A 24,389-nucleotide genomic window follows, 5' to 3' on the forward strand; every position below is an offset into this window, starting at 1 on the left:
TATTTATAATGCATCGTTAAGTTGAATCAATATTATTATTATTGACATTAATAATAAATATGAATCTTGATCATATATATGTACATTATATATGTAAGTTGTCGTGGAAAAGGGAAGATGAAGATCAAGAGTGAAAAAGACTTGTGTCCAGATGTGTTGGCTGATTGTGTGTGTGTGTGTTCAGGTGCTGTTGGAGAGTGTGTATTTCTCTCTGCTCGTGGGTCGTCTGAGAGCTGAGGAGCAGGATGTTCTGGTGGACTGTCCGCGTGTGGAGAGAGTGGTTCAGCGGATCCAGCGTGTCAGGCCTCCGCAGGGGTTCGCTCTCTCACAGGCCCGAGAGGAGGCGCGCAAGGTCCGCCTGCTGCACACCATGCTGAAGGTACGACTCTCACAGCGCTGGGACGTCTGACTCCTTTCAGTCAGCAGTGAATTACAAACGTAGATTATCAGTCGGTCAAAGTGCATTAGTTTTCCTAGAAGTCCTTTGTTAGCTTTGACACCAGCATTAGCCCATGTTATAAAACCATGTGAAGTCATCTTAGTCACGCTTGACAGCCGTCATCCTTACTGTGCTGGGATTGCCAGGATGTGATTTGAACCAAAGCACTTGAAGGTAAACTCTGATTGGCTGTCGGACAGGAAAGGGCTTCTCTGAGGGGTGATTGACGTGTGTTCCCCCCCGCGGTGACCGAACAGTGGGTGTCTGAATAATAGATGTGTGTTTTGTGTCGGATCGACAGGGTTTCCTGCTCTACATGCTGTTCCTGCTGGTGGTTTTACTGCTCAACTACTCCGATTCGGCCAAAGACGCTCATCGCCTACAACTTCACACTCGACTGCAGGAGCACTTCCTCACTGAACACTTTAACAACATCAGCAGGTACCCAGCACACACACACACACATGTAGATTTATCTCATTCAGCTTCGCAAACAAATACTGGGGATAGACTAGAGATTGAAGATTGAAGAAGGGTTTTCAACAAAAACTTTATAAAAGTTTAAACTTTGGCAAACCAACATCTTCTGCGGAGTAATAATGTATTTCTTAATTACAATTTATAACAAATTTATATTCATTATTGTCACTATTACTGGTATATAGTGAATATTTGATTATGTATATTCATAAATAAAAAGCATGTCAAATATTAAAAATAATAACTTAATAACTTTAAAATAACAATATTGTATGCACACATGCTTTGGTTACGTCAACACAAAAGTAATTCCAGTGGCGGAAACAAACACATATTTTAAGGACACCATGCACTGCTGATTCCTTCCTAACAGGACTCTTTCCCAGTCTGTCCGTGTTGTGTAGTTTCTCTTTTTCATCGCTTGTTCAGACTCTACGTCTGACAGAAGTGTGTATGCGTGTGCTGATGTATCATATCAGACAGAGGGAGGTGAGCTGACAGTATGTTGACGTAGTGTTTTCGACAGGTGGATGCTGTTTCACACCACGAGCCTCTCTGAGCGTCACAGACTGTTTGATACACACACACACACACACACACACTCACTCACACGTATCTAACTTGTCTGATCTTCTCCCTGCAGACGTGAGGATGTGTGGGCGTGGCTCTCAGACTCCCTGTTACCACGGTTACTGGATGGACCCGCCCTGATGGAGAAGACGGGCAGCCTGCTGATTGGCCGCCCCCGCCTCAGACAGCTGAGAGCTCAGCCAGGTGCTCAACCAGCACATAAACAGTTGATTGACAAAAATAATATACAAATATAATATAATATATGTAATATAAGCGCAGCGCTGCTTTGTTTACTGCTGGGAAACGTTGTATTGCAGCTGTTCCATAAGCGCCACCTGCTGTTAGAGAGTGAAACTTATTCTTTAGTGGTAATTCGTTATATAAATGGCTGTTTAATTAATGGCAGTTTAAGAAGCAAATCAAAAGCAACAGTGTATGATCAAATGCTGAGTTTGTAAGCAGAATGGTGTTGTTTCAGGAAAGCATTATGTACATGAATGGCTTATTTCATGCTTTTATTACCATTATTGGTCGTATGCTCCTGGTTTTGCACAAGGCTGTATAAATAACGTGTGTGATTTCATTCCTGTCATTGAGAGGTCAGCACTCGCAGACGGATGAAATTTTCTTTCACTTTTCCCAGGAACACTGAGAGCGACGAAGAGTGTTAAGCAGCGATAATGTCAGACTGAGACAGAGTATTTCATTTTGACTGATTTGATTTTGATCTCTGATTTTTCATCAAAGACACACATTTATATAAAATGGACGAGTAACAGCTTCAGAATACACTCCAATGACGGACACACTTTGTTATTTGAAATTTTCACTAAGTGTATTCTTAGGAAACGAATGGATGAATTACTCATGACATTTGACCCCCATCTTTCTTGCTGTCTTCCAGAATGCCCCGTCATTGGCTATTTCCCAGCAGCCTCTTGGTTTGGGTGCGTCTCGGCTAGGTGGGCGGAGTCAGCCTCAGGATTGACACAGAACTGGAGTATTAGTACAGCTGAGAGCAGCGGGTAAGACATGCAGGATGCGTTTCGTCTTCTTTCTTGCCAAACTGAAAATCTCGAGTGAAATGTCAATTGTGAGTTGAAGCTTCTGTGGAAACCAGAGGATGAACATTCAGTTCATTCAGCTGGGAATCCAAGTTATTCTGAAGATTGATGAAGCTTTGCCTGACATCACTTTTAAAACAGTTGTCTTGTCATCCAAATTTAGTTTGAGCTCATGGCTTTTTTTGTATTTGGAATACAAGGGTCAGATAAACCTGCTGGATCAGCGTCCGTTCAGTCTGGTTCAGAGACCTCTGCTCTGGAGCCTCGTCCACATGTCAGTGAGATTTTCATGCAGGTCTGATGTGTGTGTGTGTGTGTGTGTGTAGTGTGTGGCACTGGGGGCAGGTGTCTGTCTACAGCAGCACTGGATTCGTGCAGGATCTCAGCAGGAACATGCAGGACTCCAGAGCTCTGATCAAACAACTCAGCACACACCAGTGGCTCGACCCGCTGTGAGTATAACCTCACACACAGACACTGATATATACCAAACAGTGAGGAGATGCTCAACAACAAAAAAAGAAGAAGAAAGAGGAAGTTGTTTTGGGGGAAAGTTGTTTTATTTTGACTATTTATTGCATTCTCATATAAGCTGTATAAATGTTTATAAATATATGAAAAAACAACAACTGAACTGAGCAAAAAATCAGTCGCCACCAGTTATGTAATGTTTACCTAATGAAAATAACTTTTAATGATTTCATAATTGCTAATAACCAGTTGATTTTAAAATGATTTTAATGTAATGTAATTTTGTTTTGTTTTTGTGTATACTTTTTATATTATATTGTATTATATTAGATATGTTTCCTTGTTTAGGCATGTCATAATTCAATGCTTTATTTAAATATTTCTTTTGCAATTAAATTATTTGTAAGAAATAAAACAATCTTATCAATTAAATATTTTTTTGATTGCAAAATTTCTATTTTGTAAAACATGTCATATTATTCATGTTTTATTTGCTGATATCTCAATTATTGCATGGCACAAATAATAATACAGTATTTTATATTCCAGTAGAGTAGTTGACCAAAGTGAAATATACAGACCGTCCTCTGATGTTCTGCGTTTGTGTTCAGGACCAGGGCTCTATTCGTGGAGTTTCCTCTCTATAACATCAACACCGATCTGTTGGCCGTCTTCACGTTCCTGCTGGAGTTTCCTGTATCTGAGCATGCTCAGCTGAGTCTGGACCTCAAAACCTGCAGCCTTCACACGCTCAGTCATGGCATGGACCTTCCCCTGTTCCTGACGGTAACCGTCGGCCAATCAAAACACTCTGCTGATCTCATTATGCAATACTTTCTTGCTGTCTGAAAAAAGACAGGGGCTCATTAAGTCCTCTCTTTCTCTCACAGATCCTCCTGCTGGTCTTTGTGATCTTTTTTGCTGTACGTGAGGGCGTGATTGCTTGGAAACAGGGCCGTGGCTATTTCCTGCGTTTGTGGAACATAGCAAGTGTTTGCAGTCTGCTGTTGGCTATTTGTGTCGCCATGCTACACCTGAGTCAATCCGTACTGTCCGCTCACAAATGGTGGTCATATCTACAACAACGGGACGCTTTTACGGACTTCTTTCCTCTAGCTCAACAGAGCCAGGTTCTGACCCAACTCAGTGCGAGTCTGCTCTTCCTGCTGATTCTCAAGGTGAGCGAATGAGAATCAAACCCATAACACTGGTATTGTTAGAAATGCCAATAAAACAGTCTTCCGGGCCTCTGCTTCCCTCACTATGCTTACTAGAACCCTGAGTACCAAATTCCTCAAAGAATCAACAAATGCACAAAAAGCCAAATTAAGCTAAAGCAAAAAAAGAAAAAACTGAATCGCTCCAAAGAAGCGAAGAGAGAGCCAACCATGAGGAACAATGGGAATGAGAAAGAGAACGCCATTGTCGCCATCAATTATCAAGAATCCCCCGTAGACGTCACACAGCTCCAACAAGTTAGAAATTCCTCTAAATGCTAGCTCAAATGTTACACGGACGCAGGTAACACATGCTCTACAGTTTGAGCTACAGAATGCCATGCATTAATAAATTGCATAGCAAAGTCTTTACTAAAACTTTATCCTGTGCTTACACATATGGAATAGTATGAATAGTAATAGTTGACGTTCAGAACTGATAACTAGAAGAATGTACCATTGTGCCCTTGAGCAAGGCACTTAACCTCAGGTTATTCCAGCGGGACTGTCCTGCTAATTAGTTTTTCCTGGACAACTAATTGAAAGCTACTGTATGTAGACACACATCTGCAATGTTATAACTTCCCACTTCAAGTTATTCTTCTATACACAACAGGCCAGACATCACTAAAAATTTTAAGATTCCATATTTAATATTGACAGCTAGTGGTCCAGTCCAAATTCAGAATATTGGAGAGTTGTTGTTTGTCCTGCTGCCTCCTATTCAGACTCAATGCTCATGTAGGTTGCCAGATTGAGCACACGCAAGAGGAACGAGTGCAATCAACAATGGAAGGTGACGAGCCTCACACTATAAGCTTATATGAGTTTATTTATATGCATTTTAAAATGCCTCTATTCATAGAGCTTTCAGATGGATGCTAATGCTTTTTAGGTTGGGTAGAATCTGCCATTCCTGACCCAGCTGTTTGCTGGTTTCCATGGCTGCAGTACACTGTTTTCCACTAACTGTCTACCCAGCATCTCAAAATACTATTGGGTATATTGGCAGTGGAATCACAAAGACCAAAACAAAAACAGACATGCCAACACGGAATGCACACAAAGTAGAATAACTGGCTGTGGCATTGTTTTTCGGAGAAACAAGTTTTTAAACTTAGCATGTTTCCTAAATTTCTGCAAACATAGTACAGTCAAAAAATTACAGACAGCACCTTTAATTGGCCAATAATTAATGGTATGAATATACAAACTGGCGAGGCATTATTTATCACCCTCTTCATTTCTCTCTTTTTAGGCATCACACCAGCTGCGTTTCATGAGAGAATGGGGGGTTTTCGGGAGAACGCTAAGGAGATCTTTCTGGGAGCTGCTTACAGTTGCTGTCACTCTACTTGTGTTCCTGTTGGCATACTCGCACACCGGACACCTGGTAAGGACACACACACAAACACACACTGACGCACACCATCTGCAATATGATTTAAACTACTTGCGCTCATAATTCCTTGGTAAACTCAAACCTGTCAGTGTTTTATTTGGAAATTAATAACGCATTTCATGATGACTGGTGACTTACGAGCATCAGCACATTTCCTACTAATGCAGAGGAAACTAGTATAATTAAAGACATTTATTAGATGCATAAAGGACATGAGTTTATAAAAGCAGTACATCACCTTGACACCAGTCTGTGATTTATCTGAACTGAATGTTTGATTAAAACTGTGCATTTAGCAGTGCACAAGGACCTTGATTCTACCTGAATTATACATTTCCTACAGAGGGAGGTAAAACTTGATATGCTGAAGTGACCTTCTGTAAACCTATAGAGATTTGTGGTGTGCTTTTTTGACTTGGGCCAGTAAGCTACCATCACTTTAGGAACCACACCTTAGCAACCACATAACAGTGCCTTAGCTTCTTCTTAATAATACTCTGGCAACCACTCAAGTATTGTGGGTTCACTTGTCTATACCCATGTGCACATTAGCATATGCATATTCCTGTTTGGATCTGAACAGACCACCCTTTCCTCCTTTGTGAATTATTAAATACACATTCCAAGGAGTTATAGGTTGTTTACCTAAAGTGCAAAATGATGAAGATGTAAGAGAAAATTATGTCCCTCACTCCCCTAGAATACTTTATGGGTCAGTTATGAGCCATTAGTGGACATGTTATATCCATTAAAAGCAATCTGTTCTGATCAATAACTTTAATACTTATTTTTTGGATTTAGACCAGAACCATATTTATAAAAAGTTTTGCAAAATCTTAAAACAAGCACTGTCTCTTTTCCCCCTCTAGCTTTTCCACTCTGTCATGGAGGGCTATGGAACTGTTAGCTCTACTTGCTTGAAGTTACTAGGCTCTAGTGGGCGTGGCTTGTTGTCATGGCGACCAGACAGTGGCTCCTCCACGTGTTCTGCTTCCTGTTTCGTCTTCCACATTAGCTTCACTCTCCTCCGACTTGTTTTGCTGTGGCTTTTGATCTCGGCATTGCTAAGGAACTATCATCGGGCAAGGGCAGAGCTGTACCGGCCAGCCGTTGACCTGCAGGACTATGAAATGGTGGAATTGTTCCTGAGACGCCTGAAAATGTGGATGGGGCTCAGCCGTGCTAAAGAGGTGTGTGCACTACCATAATACCAGAAATTCCCTGCTGTTTTATACAATATAAGTTTTGACGAATGTAGCATGCCTTGAATTAGGTCTTCTTGCAAGTATCTTATGTGTAATGAACTCCACATAGGTTCACAGAATAACAAACTTGACCGAACATAACCAAACAATTTTCCCTTCTGTAGATTGGTAGTACATTAGTAGATGCTTCTACTCCTAAGCAAGATTCCCCTTGAAACACAGATTCTTGATAAAGTGGGGTCATAGTTACTGTGGTTGTGGCATAGGGGTTAAACCTCAGGTTATGTAGATAATTGCTGGTCAAGCCCTCCAAAGAAAGAGCCATGAACTGTTAACATTATGATCTTGAGAGCACCTTACCCCGGGTTACTCTCTGGGGATCGTCTTTGTAAAAGTTTCCAGTAAGTTTCTTTGGATAAATAACTACTTGCTTCTTACCAAGTCTCTAGTATGCTGAGTCACCAGTCCTCCAGACTGAACTTTAATCCCATACCTTTTCTGTTTGCTCTTTAAATTACCACTTGTCTTGACCTTGCATCCCTTTCATTCCCGACAGTTCCGGCACAAGGTGCGATTTGAAGGTATGGATCTCCCTCCTTCACGTTCCTCTTCAACTAGTGACTGCAAGTCCTTGTGTCTTCCTCCTCTGGACACTCCCGAGGCTCCCCCAACCCCTGACAGTGTTGACGGAGGATCTGAGGCCTCCTGGCGGCCCACATCCAGCAGCCCTTGTAGTCTGGCTGAAGCCCCAGGTCTGGGACTAGGCCTCACAGGCCTTGGGGTGATAGTTGGAGGCCAAGGCTGGAAAGAGAGAGCAGAGATGGAGGCAACACTCCGCAGAATTCTCCCAGCTTTCGATGCTTTGCTTCTGCAGCTGGACCGGGTCACCCATACCACAGAGGAACTGTATCGAACAGAGTGCCACCTAGAGAGACTGGTGAGGAAGAGTAGACGAGGCAGAGGGGTGCGCCGCCACAGAAGTCTGGAGTCTGCAGGACAGAAGAGACATAGAAACAAGGGGACAGACAGGAGCACACTAGTGGCTGAGAGCAGTAAATATCCCCAGAAAACTGAAATAAGTGCATCTGTATCTGAGAGAAATCTTCATAAGAGAGATCGAAGATCGAGGAAAGACACGTTCCCACAAACCACAAGTGCTCTGCCCACAAGCATCAATAAGGTGGACTCGAGTCCCAACAGGACTGATAGTCTCCAAAAGGGTCAAGAAACCCCTGGTACTGTGGTGACAGATGTCGGCATGACTGAGAAAAACCCTCACAAGGTGGATTCAGGTCCCTTCAAAGCAAATCCACCTGAGGGGAACAGCGGTCCACCCAGAGACCAAAAGGCTGAAAAAGCTTCTCATAAAGTAAAAGGAATCTTCAACAAGGTGGACCCAAATTCACAAAGGGATTCTGAGGTTGCCGGCTGTGCCAGCAAACCTATCCCTACCCCTTTTCTCACTCCAGCATCTGCTTCCTCAGCTGCTCCTGTTTTTGCCATAAGTACCCCTGTACCAATCCCTCGCTCCCAAGGATGGATTCCTCCCAGCGAGAACCTTCCCTCTAGTGTATTCCGGCACCCTGCACACACTACTACGAATCCCACCCGCAAACGCAAGCACAAACCTCCCCCACTTAAAAATAAGGTGCACCCCAACACAGACAGACCTATCTCAGGACACCCCAAACCTTGAGAACCCAAGGTTCCAACAGTCGGTACACAAGTAAAAGGCAGGAATTTTGTAATTGAGTCTTAGGCTTAGGAAGCTCAAGGGTTACAGCTTTTCATAAAGAAAGGAGGACCTGGTGACAGCAGGTTTTGTAACCAGTCCTTCAAGAAGAGCAAAAGCAATACTAGTTGCATAAAACCAGATAATACACCTCAGCCTTAAGTTCCAACCCACTTCTTTAAATTGGTAACGCCTTACTAGAAGTCTCAAAGTGGAAATTGGGTGCAGGTCACCATGGTTTCTACAATTATCAAGAAGTTCCACTTGATGCAAGATGCCCTTTTTCTTCCCCTCTCGCAGTGACCTCAAGTCCAACCTCTTGACCCTGGTGGTCAACTGGGTTGAAACCGACAAGAGCACATCTTGTGCTGTCACAGTACAGAACAAACTCTTGAAAGAGAAAATGAAGGACTACAACAGCATGCCTGTTGATGCAGGATGGCTAAAGCTTGACGGTATTTGTTGTACAATGTTTTAGTTTGTTTGATCAATCGTGTTCTTTCTTTTTTTTTTGTATTGTTGTTGAAGGAAGCTATATTAAGGTCATGGGTGTATGTATTGCCCATCGATGCAGAATAGGCTCAGCTTATTCAAAAAGGGCTCACACTGACAAACTTGCACACATACAGACATAAAAACACACCTAGACATGCAGGTAAATATTTGATGCCATTCCATAAATATTGATCTATGCTTTGAGGTACTTATGCATAATTCATGCTTCTTAATATAATGGCATATTGCGAAAAATAGACACAAAAACATATCAGAAAATATATGGACTTGCATGATTTACTCACCTACATTTGTGCACTCACACTAACATACTTCTGAAGAGGCCATCAGGGTGCTAAACAACTAGTAATCCTCAGGATTTCAAATATATTTCTCTGACATAATTGCATGTTAGATCCATTCAGATGTTTCTCAGACCAAAACAGACCAGAGGGCAAATGAGAGGATACCATTAGAGTGAAAACTGAGAGAAAGGGAAGTGTGTCAGAAAGTGTGGACTTAAAGGGAGACAAAAAAATGGTAGTAGGACATGAAATGTTAGGTGAATTAAGGAAAATGTAGAGAAATCATTAAAACAAAGGTATGTCCCTCATTCAAGCACAAGTCACAGAATTCTCTGTATGGGAATACGTTATTCCAGCAGATAAAAACTATGTTCCATACAGTGTTATTATTATTAAGTAGATTGTTAATGAATGAAAAACCAGCTTATGATAAATTGAAGTATTTTTTGTTGCTGCCTTCTATGATATTTTGAGTCTAATTTAAAAAGCACTTTGTATTGATGTTATAATATGAATGATCGTGATGGCATCAGTGTGATTTAGTTTGAATGTGTTATGAAAAATGTTTTGCAGAAATTATAAAATAAGCTTGGTGCGAACAGAAGAGACAGTTATGACAGCATTACTCTCCATACAACTTTACCAAAGCTTGCTACTCAAGTAAGATTAACTTAAGTTTCTTTTGAACATAGCACTTTATTTCAATGTCAAGCTTTAGTGCTTTGCCATATTTAAACTAGTATGTAATATTTCTATACATATGGCTATCCAGAACTATTCTCTTTAAGTATTATACATGAGCTGCGTCAGGATAGTAATAATCATTAATTTTCCTGTATTTGTTTCTACAGTGTGTTGATTTAATGTCTCTTGTGAAGTACTTAATTGTTGTTTACCGTGATGATGCTCAGGGACCCTCTTTTTTTAAAACCCAAACCAGGATTTGATTTTCTTTGCTTGTTGTTGTTTTTTCCACTTAAATCAATATCTATTAAGGTCTCGTATAATGAAATTTAGAGTATTTGAGAGTGATTTGATGATTAGGTTATGCGTAAGCACTCAAAAATGTCCACTACAGGGAGTTTTGATTCTGTCACAGGTCACTTCCACTACAGTAACGTTCTTATTCAGGCCATTCCAGATGAGTTTTTGAAAGGTCATGTTTATCTGTACATATTGGTGTGCCCTGATGTAAATATTGTTTTCGAGTTTGATTGCATTGTTTTAATCTTGTTTGCCTTAACTGCACTGAGCAGAAATATTTTTTCATTTTCAGTTCACAAAATGGATCGCAGTATGCACACACATTTCACAAATGCTTTGCTGCATATTACATTTCTCCCTGGCACTGGCCATAGGAGAAAAAAAAATTATATAAGACCCAAAAAGTATGAAAGCATTACTGTTTTTTTTTTTTTTTTTTTGTAACATTTTCAACAGAACTACACACAGCACAAGCAGTCATTTTAAAATATGGCTTTTTAGTAGTTCTTTGCAGGATAGTACTGCTGCTGAAATATTTCATACTTTTAGTCAGGAAAAATAAAAATAAAAATCATGTCGGTCATTTCAAACCAGTCACAAGTGCCAAAACATACTTGCATGCAATAATGTAAAGTCTTACGTATTTTGTATTAAATTCTGAAGGTAATGTGTTGATTGCAGGTTTGCCATTTTGTCTTGTGTTGTACTTGTAACGTTGTAGCACTTAGCTTTACATGCTTTTGCACTTGACAAAGTCAAATAAAGAGTCTGACAGCTGAGAGTCTGTGGTTCTCCTGGGGCTTCAATTCAATTCTCATCTCCACCCAACACTACATCTTTTAGCTTCTAATGTTTAGGTTTATTGTTTGTCTATCCTTGTTGATTTAGTAGTAAATTATGCATTACATACTTTTTAGAGAAAGCAATTAATACTTTCATCTTATTGCACTGTTGAAGTGTTATTATTTTTTAGAGTAACTCACCCAACACTGATGGTGAAGGTTATTTCACATTGTATATAAGGGCTTTTCACATTTGTCACGTGTTCTAAACCGCAATTTTAATTCATGTTTCACATAACAAAGCGGTGTTAGCATGTGTTTTTACCCGGGTTTATTAAAACTTGCTCGGTAGAAGGGCTAGCAGCGAGGAGTTTGTTGAACCAACCGTGTGCGGTTTTGAACTACTATGTGATGACTAGCCTAGCAACACTCGTGTTCACGTGCTTTGGACAGTGAACACCGCGCGTTGTAAAAAAAAATAATAATAAAAAAAAAATAGTTTTTTCAGTGTTTTGAGAAGAAAAATGTCTATTGGTAACAGTGAAAATAGTATATTTCTTACCTTTAAATTACACTGAGGAAAAAGTTTGACAGTACAGTAGGCGAGGGCGCGCAAATGCTAGAGCCCTTAATTGCGTGCTGTGTTCCTCCAATCACTGACATAGCAAATATGCAAATAATAACCTTCATCCGGGCTTTAGGAACAAACAGTGTAAAACGTCAGCTTATGAATAGGATTAATTGTTAACAAAACAAATAAAGGTAAATTATGAGCAGAGTGAAAAATGAAAATAGCCAGTGTTAACTACTTCAAGTCTGAGAAGTCATACATGTATTTTGCTCCATTGTAATGCAATCTAGAGTTTAGAAAGGTGCTACATATAAAAGATAATCAACAGTAAATGCTGACAGTGGTATATAGAGGTTTTAATCAAGAAAGTAGAGTCTGAACAACAGCAGGATTTGCACATTTCAGTGTTTTATTTGGTAGCGGAGAGCACACATGCACACTCGTCTGATACAGTCTACTGGAGCTGTTGTTCTGCAAACCTGTTTTACCATTATAACCTCATTAGATAAGAATTAACCATCACACACAAAGAAAACAACAGGAAACAAGCAAAATGATTGGACTGTTTATATTATAGGCCATTTTCATATATTCAGAGAAAAACAATGAGAGTGTGAACAAGTTAGTTCTAGAGAAAGAAATGTGTGGATGAAAATAAGCAGAAACACAAAATCGTGTTAACCGTGTGCAGTTTAGTCGTACTGCTTAAAATGGCACGTGATAATGCCAGTGCGGGCGTTTACATCCATCTTTCAGCAGACGGAGCAGCGCACTGTGAAATTCATTCCTACAATCACAGCATTGAGTGAAGCTGCGTCCCGGCTGAACTGATCTCTTTCTTCCTGTGGCACACTGGGTGGTTCATCAAATTTTACTAACACCAAGCCTCACAGCCCTCAGCTTTCAGGAATGGATTCGTTCATCTGAACTGATGGGAACGCAGCTTCTATTGGTCTCAGTTAAAAACACATCACGGGTCTCTCGCTAGACAAAGTCTGTGAAATCATCGACGGTTGACACCAGCCTCTTCCTCTGGCCGGCATCCTGGTTCAGAGCAGAGCTGGAGGACTGGTGGGCGGGTTTATTCTGCATGGGGGCGTGGCTTTGGGTCAGAGAGATCCCGTGAGTGGGACGGGACTGAATTTCTTCCTGGGCCTGTTGATTAAGAAAACAGAGATATTTATAGTTAACATCCTTCAAGTAATATATATATATATATATATATATATATATATATATATATATATATATATATATATATATATATATATATATATATATATATATTACTTGAAGGATGTTAACTATAAATATCTCTGTTTTCTTATATATATATATATATATATATATATATATATATTTTTTTTTTTTTTTTTCCTAAAAATCTAACAATATTTCTACTATAACTTTTCATCAGTTTACCAAAAAAAAAAAAAATACAAAAATGACAACCTATAATATATATACTGTATATATATGAGCTCTCATACCCGTGTCCTGATCTTCTTGATGTGTCTCAGTCTTGCCAGCCATTTCGAAGCGTAGGCATCTGATGGGTTCGCTCTACACTGATGCACCAGCGATGCCATCTTTACAGGACAAGAGAGCAGATAAAACACTCAGTTAAAAGGATCAAATGCAAGAGTTCATTCTCTAATATCCCTGAGATATGTGAACACCTTCCCAGATCTTGACATAATTTCAAGCTAAATGATTTATCTGTCGGTTGTTGACTGGACTGTGAAAGCTGTGTGCTGTACACTGGAATACACTTTGATCTGCGATAGCAACATGGTGCCAAGATTGAAAATAAATTCCCGAACTAAAGTACTTTCTGTCTCCTAAAGTTCCCTGGTAACCATGGAAACAAGAAGTTAATATAATCCACCCTGAAATAGTCTATGTCCCGGGTGAAACCTGAGTTCTGCGTTTATCCTCCCCTGACCTGCCGGCCATTTTCTGGCGTGTGTTGCTAATTGGAGCCAGAGGCAGTGGGCTGCGCTCTCCTGGAGCCGGCAGTGATTTGGAGGGTCTCGGAGGAAAGCGTGGGTGTGTGACTCATACCAAACAGCCTTATTACATAGTCTCCACTTATCACAGTAGGTGGGAAGAGAACTACTGAAAAAAAAAAAAGATTTATGCTAAACCGACTGCGTGGTGAGAGCAATAGGCACTGAGAGATCTGTATGCGTAAACCCTTTTGTGTTTTTTTGTGTTTTACAGCACTTTTTTAGTGCTTTTTGTTAAGCCAAACATCACACGTTTTGCATCATAAATAAATTATAATAGATTATAGACAGATGATTTGCATGAAAATAGCCAAAAAACACCTTTACATAAAATGCATTAAAATACACTCCAACTAACCAAAGTAATAAAAAAAATTCAACTTCAGTTAAAGTAATGTGATATTTTGGTCAAATAAAAGTCCAAGTATCATGCCAAAAACAGATCTGAGTGAAAGTAAAAAAGAACAACTTTAAATTGTACTTAAGTATTAAAAAAGGAATTTTTTGTTAGAGCATATTAAATATTCTCAATGTGACGTGAATGAATAGTATACGGTGTTGTGCAACAGAAAGGTTATTTTGCAAAGGAAAAACAAAAAACACAAAGAGATCAAATAGAATTTTGGATTTTTTTTACAATGAAATAAAAAATAAAAAGTTAACTGCAACTTTTTCTCAACTGTTTCTTCAAAAAAATTATTGTATTGAGATTTAGATTTAAAAAAAAGTCAGATTTGACTTAAAACAGATTTTTAAGAAAAAGAGACAATCATGTAATGCAAACTCATCGTTCTCATTAAAAAAAGATGAGATGTGAAGTAAGAATTCCAAAAAAAAAGACAGAATTGTGAGATGTGAAGTAAGAATTCCAAAAAAAAAAAAGACGGAATTGGGAGATGTGAAGTAAGAATTCCAAAAAAAAAAGACAGAATTGGGAGATGTGAAGTAAGAATTCCAAAAAAAAGACAGAATTGTGAGATGTGAAGTCAGAATTCCAAAACAAAGACAGAATTGAGAGATGTGAAGTAAGAATTCCAAAAAAAAGACAGAATTGAGAGATGTGAAGTAAGAATTCCAAAAAAAAGACAGAATTGTGAGATGTGAAGTCAGAATTCCAAAAAAAAAAAAAGACGGAATTGGGAGATGTGAAGGAAGAATTCCAAAAAAAAGACAGAATTGTGAGATGTGAAGTCAGAATTCCAAAACAAAGACAGAATTGTGAGATGTGAAGTCAGAATTCCAAAAAAAAAAAGACGGAATTGGGAGATGTGAAGTAAGAATTCCAAAAAAAAAAGACAGAATTGGGAGATGTGAAGTCAGAATTCCAAAAAAAAAAAGACAGAATTGTGAGATGTGAAGTCAGAATTCCAAAACAAAGACAGAATTGTGAGATGTGAAGAATTCCAAAAAAAAAAAAAAAAAGACAGAATTGTGAGATGTGAAGTCAGAATTCCAAAAAAAAGACAGAATTGAGAGATGTGAAGTAAGAATTCCCAAAAAAAAAAAAAAGACAGATTTGTGAGATGAGAAGTCAGAATTCCAAAAAAAAAAAAAAAGACGGAATTGGGAGATGTGAAGTAAGAATTCCAAAAAAAAGACAGAATTGTGAGATGTGAAGTCAGAATTCCAAAACAAAGACAGAATTGTGAGATGTGAAGTCAGAATTCCAAAAAAAAAAGACAGAATTGTGAGATGTGAAGAATTCCAAAAAAAAAGACAGAATTGTGAGATGTGAAGTCAGAATTCCAAAATAAAAGACAGAATTGTGAGATGTGAAGTCAGAATTCCAAAAAAAAGACAGAATTGTGAGATGTGAAGAATTCAAAAAAAAAAAAAGACAGAATTGTGAGATGTGAAGTCAGAATTCCAAAATAAAAGACAGAATTGTGAGATGTGAAGTAAGAATTCCAAAAAAAAAAAAGACGGAATTGGGAGATGTGAAGTAAGAATTCCAAAAAAAAAAAAGACAGATTTGGGAGATGTGAAGTCAGAATTCCAAAAAAAAAAAGACAGAATTGTGAGATGTGAAGTCAGAATTCCAAAACAAAGACAGAATTGTGAGATGTGAAGAATTCCAAAAAAAAAAAAAAGACAGAATTGTGAGATGTGAAGTCAGAATTCCAAAAAAAAAGACAGAATTGAGAGATGTGAAGTAAGAATTCCAAAAAAAAAAAGACAGAATTGTGAGATGTGAAGTCAGAATTCCAAAAAAAAAAAAAAGACGGAATTGGGAGATGTGAAGTAAGAATTCCAAAAAAAAGACAGAATTGTGAGATGTGAAGTCAGAATTCCAAAACAAAGACAGAATTGTGAGATGTGAAGTCAGAATTCCAAAAAAAAGACAGAATTGTGAGATGTGAAGAATTCCAAAAAAAAAAGACAGAATTGTGAGATGTGAAGTCAGAATTCCAAAATAAAAGACAGAATTGTGAGATGTGAAGTCAGAATTCCAAAAAAAAAGACAGAATTGTGAGATGTGAAGAATTCAAAAAAAAAAAAAAGACAGAATTGTGAAATGTGAAGTCAGAATTCCAAAAAAAAAAAAAAAAAAAAGGGACAGAATTGTGAGATGTGAAGTCAGAATTCCAAAAAAAAAAAAGACAGAATTGTGGGATGTGAAGTCAGATTTCCAAAAAAAAAGAGGAGACAATTGTGAGATGTGAAGTCAGAATAAAAAATAAAAAAAAGACAGAATTGTGAGATGTGAAGTCAGAATAAAAAAAATAAAAAGGGACAGAATTGTGAGATGTGAAGTCAGATTTCCAAAAAAAAAGAGGAGACAATTGTGAGATGTGAAGTCAGAATAAAAAATAAAAAAAAGACAGAATTGTGAGATGTGAAGTCAGAATAAAAAAAAATAAAAAGGGACAGAATTGTGAGATGTGAAGTCAGAATTCCAAAAAAAAAAAGACAGAATTGTGGGATGTGAAGTCAGAATTCCAAAAAAAAGAGAAGACAATTGTTAGATGTGAAGTCAGAATAAAATTTTTTAAAAAGACAGAATTGTGAGATGTGAAGTCAGAATAAAAAAATAAAAAAAGACAGAATTGTGAGATGTGAAGTCAGAATTCCAAAAAAAAAAAAAGACAGAATTGTGGGATGTGAAGTCAGAATAAAAAAATAAAAAAAGACAGAATTGAGAGATGTGAAGTCAGAATAAAAAAATAAAAAAAGACAGAATTGTGAGATGTGGTCAGAATTCCAAAAAAAAAAAAAGACAGAATTGTGAGATGTGAAGTCAGAATTCCAAAAAAAACAAAAAGACAGAATTGTGAGATGTGAAGTCAGAATTCCAAAAAAAAAGACAGAATTGTGGGATGTGAAGTCAGAATAAAAAAATAAAAAAAGACAGAATTGAGAGATGCGAAGTCAGAATTCAGTGGTGGGGGGGGGGGTTGTCTAAATCTTAGGATGTTAACTCATTACTGCGAGATATGAACTTGCATACTTCGTTTTTAATCATGTGGTTAAAATAAACTTCCATTTTAAAAAAAGGAGACAAAAGACAAAAAGCATGAAGCTGCTGAGTCTCACATTGGCGTGCAGAGCCATCTGTCTCACGAGCATTGGTAGGTTGCGGTCAGAAACAATCTTTGCCACACTGGTGTCGACCAAACCCTCCAGATCTGAAAGAGAAGAGGAGTTACAGCATCACCCAGCACACATACAGTCTCCTTCAATACACTAATCTGAATGAAAGGCTTATTTCACCTTTCCGGCACTGCAGTGTGACCAGGTTGCTCTCGTAGTCAAGAGGTTTTATAAGCACCTCCACGAAGTTGAACTGACCCTAAATGCATGAGCATAGACACAAAATATCACAATTTAAAAACAGTTCAGAAAGAATATGCCAAAAACAGAAATGGAAACAGACTCTCCTACACACCTTGATGGTGCCGAGTTTGTACTCCTCACCCGAGTCATTGTACACCACCACCACGTAGTCGTTCCCGATGTGGCGTTTCTTATTGCAGCAGCCCTTGTCGCTCTGGCGGTTCGGCATCAGAGTGGCTATATGGAAAATCGCTGCCGAGGAACAAAACGACTGCATTAGTCAGACACTTAAAGTGTCTTCAGACGCATTAATGAGCATCACATCATAATAAATCACATCGCACAAACACTCAAAGCCAACGCTGACTGAAGTGGATAAATAAATGATGTTTCCCATACTTGAGATCCACATAGGAAGTGGTACAGTTTTATAGGAACTTCTTAATAGAAATAAAAAAATAGTTATTAGTAGTAAAAAACAGCTATTAGTAGTAGTAGCAATAAATAATAATAATTAGAATTAATACAATTACAAGGGCTACTTATGACCATTAAGAATAATAATAATAATAATAATAATGTTACTGTTATTATTAATATTATTATTGCTTCTATTATTGTGAAAATAAAACTTCTTTATAAAAATAACATAGTAGAAGTAAAAAATATCCAAATATTCTAAAAATCTATAAATATTCTATTATATTTTTATTAATGTTACACAAAGTCTGACTCAAGAAACAGTATATTCACTTTAGTTAAGAACAATTAATGATAACAATTATTGTTAGTAGCAAGAAAGAATATTAAATAATAATATGTATCATATATGTATTTGTTTTGTGTGTATGTATATTTATCATTTATCTGTTTTTATATAGAATTACTGATTTATTTGTTTTATTTGTAAATTTAATTTATGTTATATTGTTTTACTTTTTTGTATATGTTGGGGTGGGAAGATAATTGTTCTTTCAGAATCTTTGATAAAATTTTATAAAACAAAATTACATATTAAAAAATTAATATTAATAATAATAGTAATAGTAATAATAATGTTTTTTAATTTCTTTATAATATTATCATATATACACAATCTAAATATTATCTACAAAACTAATATCTATTGTTATTGTAATAAGTAACTATAATAGTTTTTTTTTTTTACACTACACTATATCTCAATATGTCTACTGCTGCTAATGACCCCTGACCCTGCATGATGTCATCGTGCCAGCAGTAGGTGAACTCTCCGTCGTCTCCGTGCTGATCCAGTCCTCCCAGGAAGATCTGGTCTGGGTCGCAGTCCTTCAGGTGGATGAGTTTTCCCAGGCCGGTGAGGAACTGAGCGTAGCGGTTGGAGCCGTACTCGTTGGACAGGATCGACACCTCGTTATTAGCCTGATAATAAACAACCATCCGTCACACAGACTTCCTACAACATCTGAAGCAGCAGAATGAATGACTCTACCTGTCCGGCTCCAACAAACACCACACCGATCTTATGAGTGTCGTACGGAGGCATCTGATCCAAGACTTTAACGGCACGATCGATCAGCTGTGAACGCCAGACCACACACCATTAATACAACATCAATCAAGAGGACAATCAAAGTCATTGGGTATCTCCAGGACAGAAAAATATGACTAAGAAATGTAATAAAAATCTAAATTAAAATTATACATTGAAGTCTAATAATTATTTTTATAGATTATATATTTTTTTTAATTTGAATTTGAAAACATATATAAACTATGTATTGTATTTTTTATACACTTTATTTTCAGATTTTCTGTTTTGGCGTTAGTTTATTTTATGTCTTTTTTTGTCTTTTTTTTCAGTTACCTATTTGAATACTTCAACTTAAACTAAACAAAAATGGGAAATGTTGGCTAGCAGCAATAAAAATAAAAAAAAATAATAATAAAAAGATTTTTTTTTTAAAACAACAATAATAATATATATATATATATATATATATATATATATATATATATATATATATATATATATTTTTTTTTTTTTTTTTTTTTTTTTTTTCAGTTAACGTTTGTTTCATTGAGTAATGAGAATGTTTTAGTTTTTAAATAAAAATCTGCCTAAATTAATTATAACAAATACTATTATAATGGATACTTTAAACTATACTGAACATATATTTCAATGTTGCATATTATTATTAAAAACAATTATATATTGTAAAATATTGTTAATAATAAATATTAATATTGTTAATAGTAGCGGCAAAATAAATAATAATAAATAAATTATAATTTGATTTAAAAAGTAATAGGTATTATGTAAGTATACATATTGTTTGTATATATTTGTAGGTATATTACAATTATTTTATTACTATTATTATATTGATAATAACCCTGATCTTATCCCAGTGTTTAAACAAAAATCTGCATAAATTAAATTTTAACAAATACTATAATCATGGATACTTTCAACTGTATTTAAATATACACCATATATAGAGCTTTATAAGTCATAAGAGATCGGCAGTCTCCTCACCTGAGATTTGGGCAGCAGGAGGGGTTTGTTGGCTTCATTGCCAAAGAACGGAGAGTGATAGAGCTGCAGGAAGACGAAGCTGTCGACAGGAAGAAGAGGAGCAAAGGTCAGACTGAACCTCCACGCAAACACAAGTGTGCACTACAGTTAATGCCTTTAAAGTGCGCACAGCTTTCATCTGCCTACACACAACTCACCTCATCACAAGGACAAGATCAACGTTAAAGGTGAAGAAGTTTGGAGAGGATAAGTGTCCTGAAACGCTCTCCAGACCCATTAAACCTCATTAGACATAAAATAAATCTGGCCTTGATAAAATCTAACGGAAAACGTGCTGCACAGCACTGCTAACAATATGAGCAACACACGGTTAGAAGTTAAGATAAACATCACAATACTGATGACTGAGAGATTTAATATTTATGATCGGCCACACGTGGAATCTGTATCAGCAGGACATAACAGTTTTCTATTGGGCTACACACACACACACAAAAAGGTCCATATATTGTTAGCTACATATAATTTCTGCTACATCTTTGTCTTACTACTTTAGATTTTTTTATGCAAACAAAACATTTTTAATCACAGAACTAATTATTACTAGTCAGCTGCTTAAAAAATAAAAATCTATTATTACTACATAATTTTTCTATATTAATTTCATATGTATGTATATATATATATATATATATATATATATATAGAGAGAGAGAGAGAGAGAGAGAGAGAGAGAGAGAGAGAGAGACAGAGAGAAAATGTTTACACAAAACATTTTAAACAACTTAAAGGAAAATATAATTATATAGTATAGCACACTATACAGTACATATATATATATATATGTGTGTGTGTGTGTGTGTGTGTGTGATTAATCTTTTTGATTAATCTGAGCAAAAATGTGTTTTCTTTACCAAGAAAGTGGCAAGATGAAAACCACTATCTTCTGTTTTAAAATTTGACATAGCATCTTTAGGTTATAATAACATTAGAAATGTAAATCCAGGTTTTGATTTTCAAAGTTTTATTATAAAAACTTTTTTTTTTTTAATCCCAAAATGCAATAAATCCATGATACTTTTTTTTTTCCCAAAAAATGCAATTAATCCATTGAATCAATATGAAAGTTAAATGAAACCGCACTTGTTCTCATTCAAGAATTTTGTGTGTGTGTGCAATAAACATTACAGCTACAGTAAAAGGGGAATGCAATAAATAATTGTTCAATTTCTGGTAACTGTTGTCCGTTATATTTTCACAAGTGCATGAGTCACGAGTGTTTTATGACACTTTTTGACTCCCATCCATATCTACCTTTATTGCATGGAAAACATTGCCAGGACACTGATAACGGCTCGTTCCACTAAACTACTTCTTTTACGCCTCTATTCAAACAGCAAGTGTTTTTCGAGTGACGGGGCCCTTCGGTCCTTATTAGGAAGTAATTGTAGCTTCATCCAAACAGACGTGCTTTAAATCGAACACCGATCTACACACAACAGTGTGAAAGGCTCTGCAAACTGATTCAAGGAACGAAAGACAACAGTGTTAGTGCTCTTAGTGCCTGACTGAACCCATTAAACCAGACACGTACAGCTCTGTGACGGAGGAAAGCGCTCTTAGGGGAAACTCGCTAGGTTTCCTGGACTGCTGTCTATAAAAAGCGAGTCTATCGATCGAGCAACTCCAGCACGAACCTCACAAAGACAGATGGGAGTCATTTACAAGTCATTTCAATTCAACTCGAAAAGAGCCTCACTTCACAAAATGAGTGGAGCGAGCGACGGAGGCAGGATGATTTAATGTCAACAGAGGCGACAGATGATGACAGTAATGAAAAAAATGAGGCGTTTCAGCCGTATCATTACTCTCCATAGAATGCTTTGCTTCTCTAGAAAATGAAGCACTTGGTGAGATGGGATCAAATGGATGCTGTTCACAGTCATTACAGGTGCGTTAACGTTTATAACATAACCACAGCCACACTTTCTGCCATCCATTACACAAACGAGCCGGCACTCGCCAGCACAGATCGTAGGGCTGGGCGATAAATATCACATCTCAATATTTAAATACACGTTTACATGAAGGTAATCTCCAGAGCTGCTCTGAGAGTCACTTCTCAATCAACTGTCAAAATAAAAGTCTGGTTTAACTTGAAGAAATTATGACACAAATATTATTATTGCATACTAACATGCAATTCTCAAGCAATAATAATAATATTTTGAAGGAAAATCATACAAAAAAGGATTTATACAGTTTATGCATAAACCTTATACAGTAATTTATAATATATACAGGTAACTATTGCTGTTGTACAGCATGTTAATTGACAAAAAAACTAAAAATGCAATGTTTTGTCGTAAATTATGTTTTCATTTCATTAGACACCTTTTATGATAAATTTGTACTGAATCGTAAAACACAAAATCCAGGAAAAACAAAAGTGGATAACACAGGAATTTCATGGTGCCCTAAATTAAAAGGTTTAATTGTGAACTAATTATGTTAATGAAAAACCTGCTAAAAGTAAGATGCAATCAAGAGTTTCCAAAAGAGCTTGATGCAATGTCAAGCGCTCAACACTTCTTCATCTGAACTAAACTGCATTTCTAGGCACTTCACACAGTGGGAGTAATAGCCAACTGATGAAAACATTAGATCTTCAATTGAATTAAAATTAAATAAATATACAATAAATTAACCTAGTATTACTAGCTTGTCAAATAAATAAAACACTAAAACTGTGGTTTGTAATGTTACAATGTGTTTAGGCACCACATTATAATGGAAAATTTGATTTCATTTAAAGATTATATTTAACAGTGTGATTGAATTATTAGTGTTTTGACTGATACTGATCATTAAAAAATGTACACTGTTCAAAAGTTTGAGATTATTATTTTTTTTTTGCTCACCAAGGCTGCATTTATTTGATAAAAAATCCAGTAAAAACAGTGAAATATTATTACAACTTAAAATAACTACTTTCTATGTGAATATATTGTAAAATGTAATTTATTCCTGTGATCAAAGCTGTATTTCCAGCATCATTCCTCCAGTCTTCAGAGTCACATGATCTTCAGAAATCACTCTAATATACTGATTAGCTTCTCAAGAAATATTTCTGATTAATATCACTGTTGAAAACATCTGGGCTGCTTCAGATTTTTGTGGAAACCTTGAGTCTTTTTCAGGATTCTTTGATAAAGGAATGTTTAAAAGTTCAACATTTATTTGAAATATGAATATTTTGTAAATGCCTTTACAATCACTTTTGATCAATTTAAGTCGGGGGCAGTCGTGGCCTAATGGTTTGCGTTCAGTGAAGCCGCATGAACAACAGATGTTTATAATGTGTTTAAAGGAAGGCAGAATATGAGTGTGTGTTCCTCGTGTTACCTGGGACTGAGTCCTGAGCTCTTCTCTGCGTTGGATGCTCCTCCTCGGTTGTGGTACGAGTCTCGGTCCATCTTCCTCTCCCTGCGGGACGAGGGTGCGGACACTGAGATGGTGTGTCCTCGGGGTCTGTGTCCGGTGGGAGACAGGGGTCCCGGCTGATCCGTGGGAAACTCAAGCCTCATTCTTGAGGTGGAGGACGAGGAGACGGAGACACTAGTGCTGGAGCTGGACGGGACGGCTGATATAACGCTCTCTCCCGCCCAAGTGCTTTCTCCTAAGGCCTCCCTGTCTGAGGAGGCATGGAGCGCCTGGATCCTGGAGCTGAGCACATCTCCGTCAGCCGCGCTCTGAGCTGCAGCTTTAGTGAAGGCCTCGGGGAGCGTCTGGAGCTCCGGGGAGGAGCTGGATTTGTTGAGGGTGGTGCCATGTGCGAAATGAAGGTCTGACTCGTTGGAGAGGGCCGGCGGAGGCGGATCGATGGGGATAGCGCCTTCACTGACCTCCTCCAGGGTGGACTTCTCATCGTCCTCGCTAGATGTTGAGGAGGACTTGAGCAGAGAAGACACATGAATCAGTCAAAACTACTGGCTGATTAATCTGCCTGTGAGATATTAGTCTACCACTACCAGTGTTCAGAAGTACATCAGCTAATAATAATCAATTATTGCTATTATTATTCTTACTAAATGTATATATTATTTACATTTACTTATTTATTCAATTACTTATCTTTTGTTCTTGTTATACTATTTATATATGTTGTTGTTATTTACATCATAATAAACATTAATTATCTGATAATAATAATAATCATAAAAATAACAATAATTAATTACTCTTAAAATTCATATTTAGTAATGTATAACTATTAACAATTCTCTCTCTCGCACTCTCACTTACATGGCATTAATAACTATACATACATTGCAATCAATTTTAATGTTAATGCATTAATCGATT

General features: G+C 37.0%; 2 protein-coding genes across 5 annotated transcripts in view; one reads left to right on the forward strand and one right to left on the reverse strand.

Annotated features, from left to right (window-relative positions):
• The window catches only part of LOC113057377 (polycystin-1), a 69,426-nt gene extending 58,278 nt beyond the window's left edge, over nt 1–11,148 (forward strand). Inside the window, exons 39-48 of the mRNA XM_026224790.1 lie at nt 185–379; nt 741–880; nt 1,563–1,693; nt 2,397–2,517; nt 2,883–3,008; nt 3,639–3,813; nt 3,918–4,205; nt 5,503–5,637; nt 6,516–6,836; nt 7,408–11,148. Coding sequence (XP_026080575.1) covers nt 185–379; nt 741–880; nt 1,563–1,693; nt 2,397–2,517; nt 2,883–3,008; nt 3,639–3,813; nt 3,918–4,205; nt 5,503–5,637; nt 6,516–6,836; nt 7,408–8,547 — 2,772 coding nt within the window. The 3' untranslated portion in view covers nt 8,548–11,148. The remainder of the gene's footprint in view (nt 1–184; nt 380–740; nt 881–1,562; nt 1,694–2,396; nt 2,518–2,882; nt 3,009–3,638; nt 3,814–3,917; nt 4,206–5,502; nt 5,638–6,515; nt 6,837–7,407) is intronic.
• Nucleotides 11,149–12,108: 960 nt separating this feature from the next.
• LOC113057450 (tuberin-like) overlaps nt 12,109–24,389 on the reverse strand; it is a 42,210-nt gene continuing 29,929 nt past the window's right edge. For all 4 annotated transcript variants that reach the window (XM_026224966.1, XM_026225031.1, XM_026224908.1 and 1 more), the window contains 9 exons: nt 23,430–23,977; nt 20,025–20,103; nt 18,975–19,061; nt 18,718–18,904; nt 17,616–17,755; nt 17,441–17,519; nt 17,264–17,355; nt 13,211–13,309; nt 12,109–12,875 (listed from right to left, as the gene is read on the reverse strand). In XM_026224966.1, the coding sequence (XP_026080751.1) occupies nt 12,705–12,875; nt 13,211–13,309; nt 17,264–17,355; nt 17,441–17,519; nt 17,616–17,755; nt 18,718–18,904; nt 18,975–19,061; nt 20,025–20,103; nt 23,430–23,977 (1,482 nt within the window). In that variant the 3' untranslated portion in view covers nt 12,109–12,704. The remainder of the gene's footprint in view (nt 12,876–13,210; nt 13,310–17,263; nt 17,356–17,440; nt 17,520–17,615; nt 17,756–18,717; nt 18,905–18,974; nt 19,062–20,024; nt 20,104–23,429; nt 23,978–24,389) is intronic.

Source organism: Carassius auratus, chromosome 1 (genome assembly GCF_003368295.1).
Source record: "Carassius auratus strain Wakin chromosome 1, ASM336829v1, whole genome shotgun sequence".
Taxonomy (NCBI): Eukaryota; Metazoa; Chordata; class Actinopteri; order Cypriniformes; family Cyprinidae; genus Carassius; species Carassius auratus.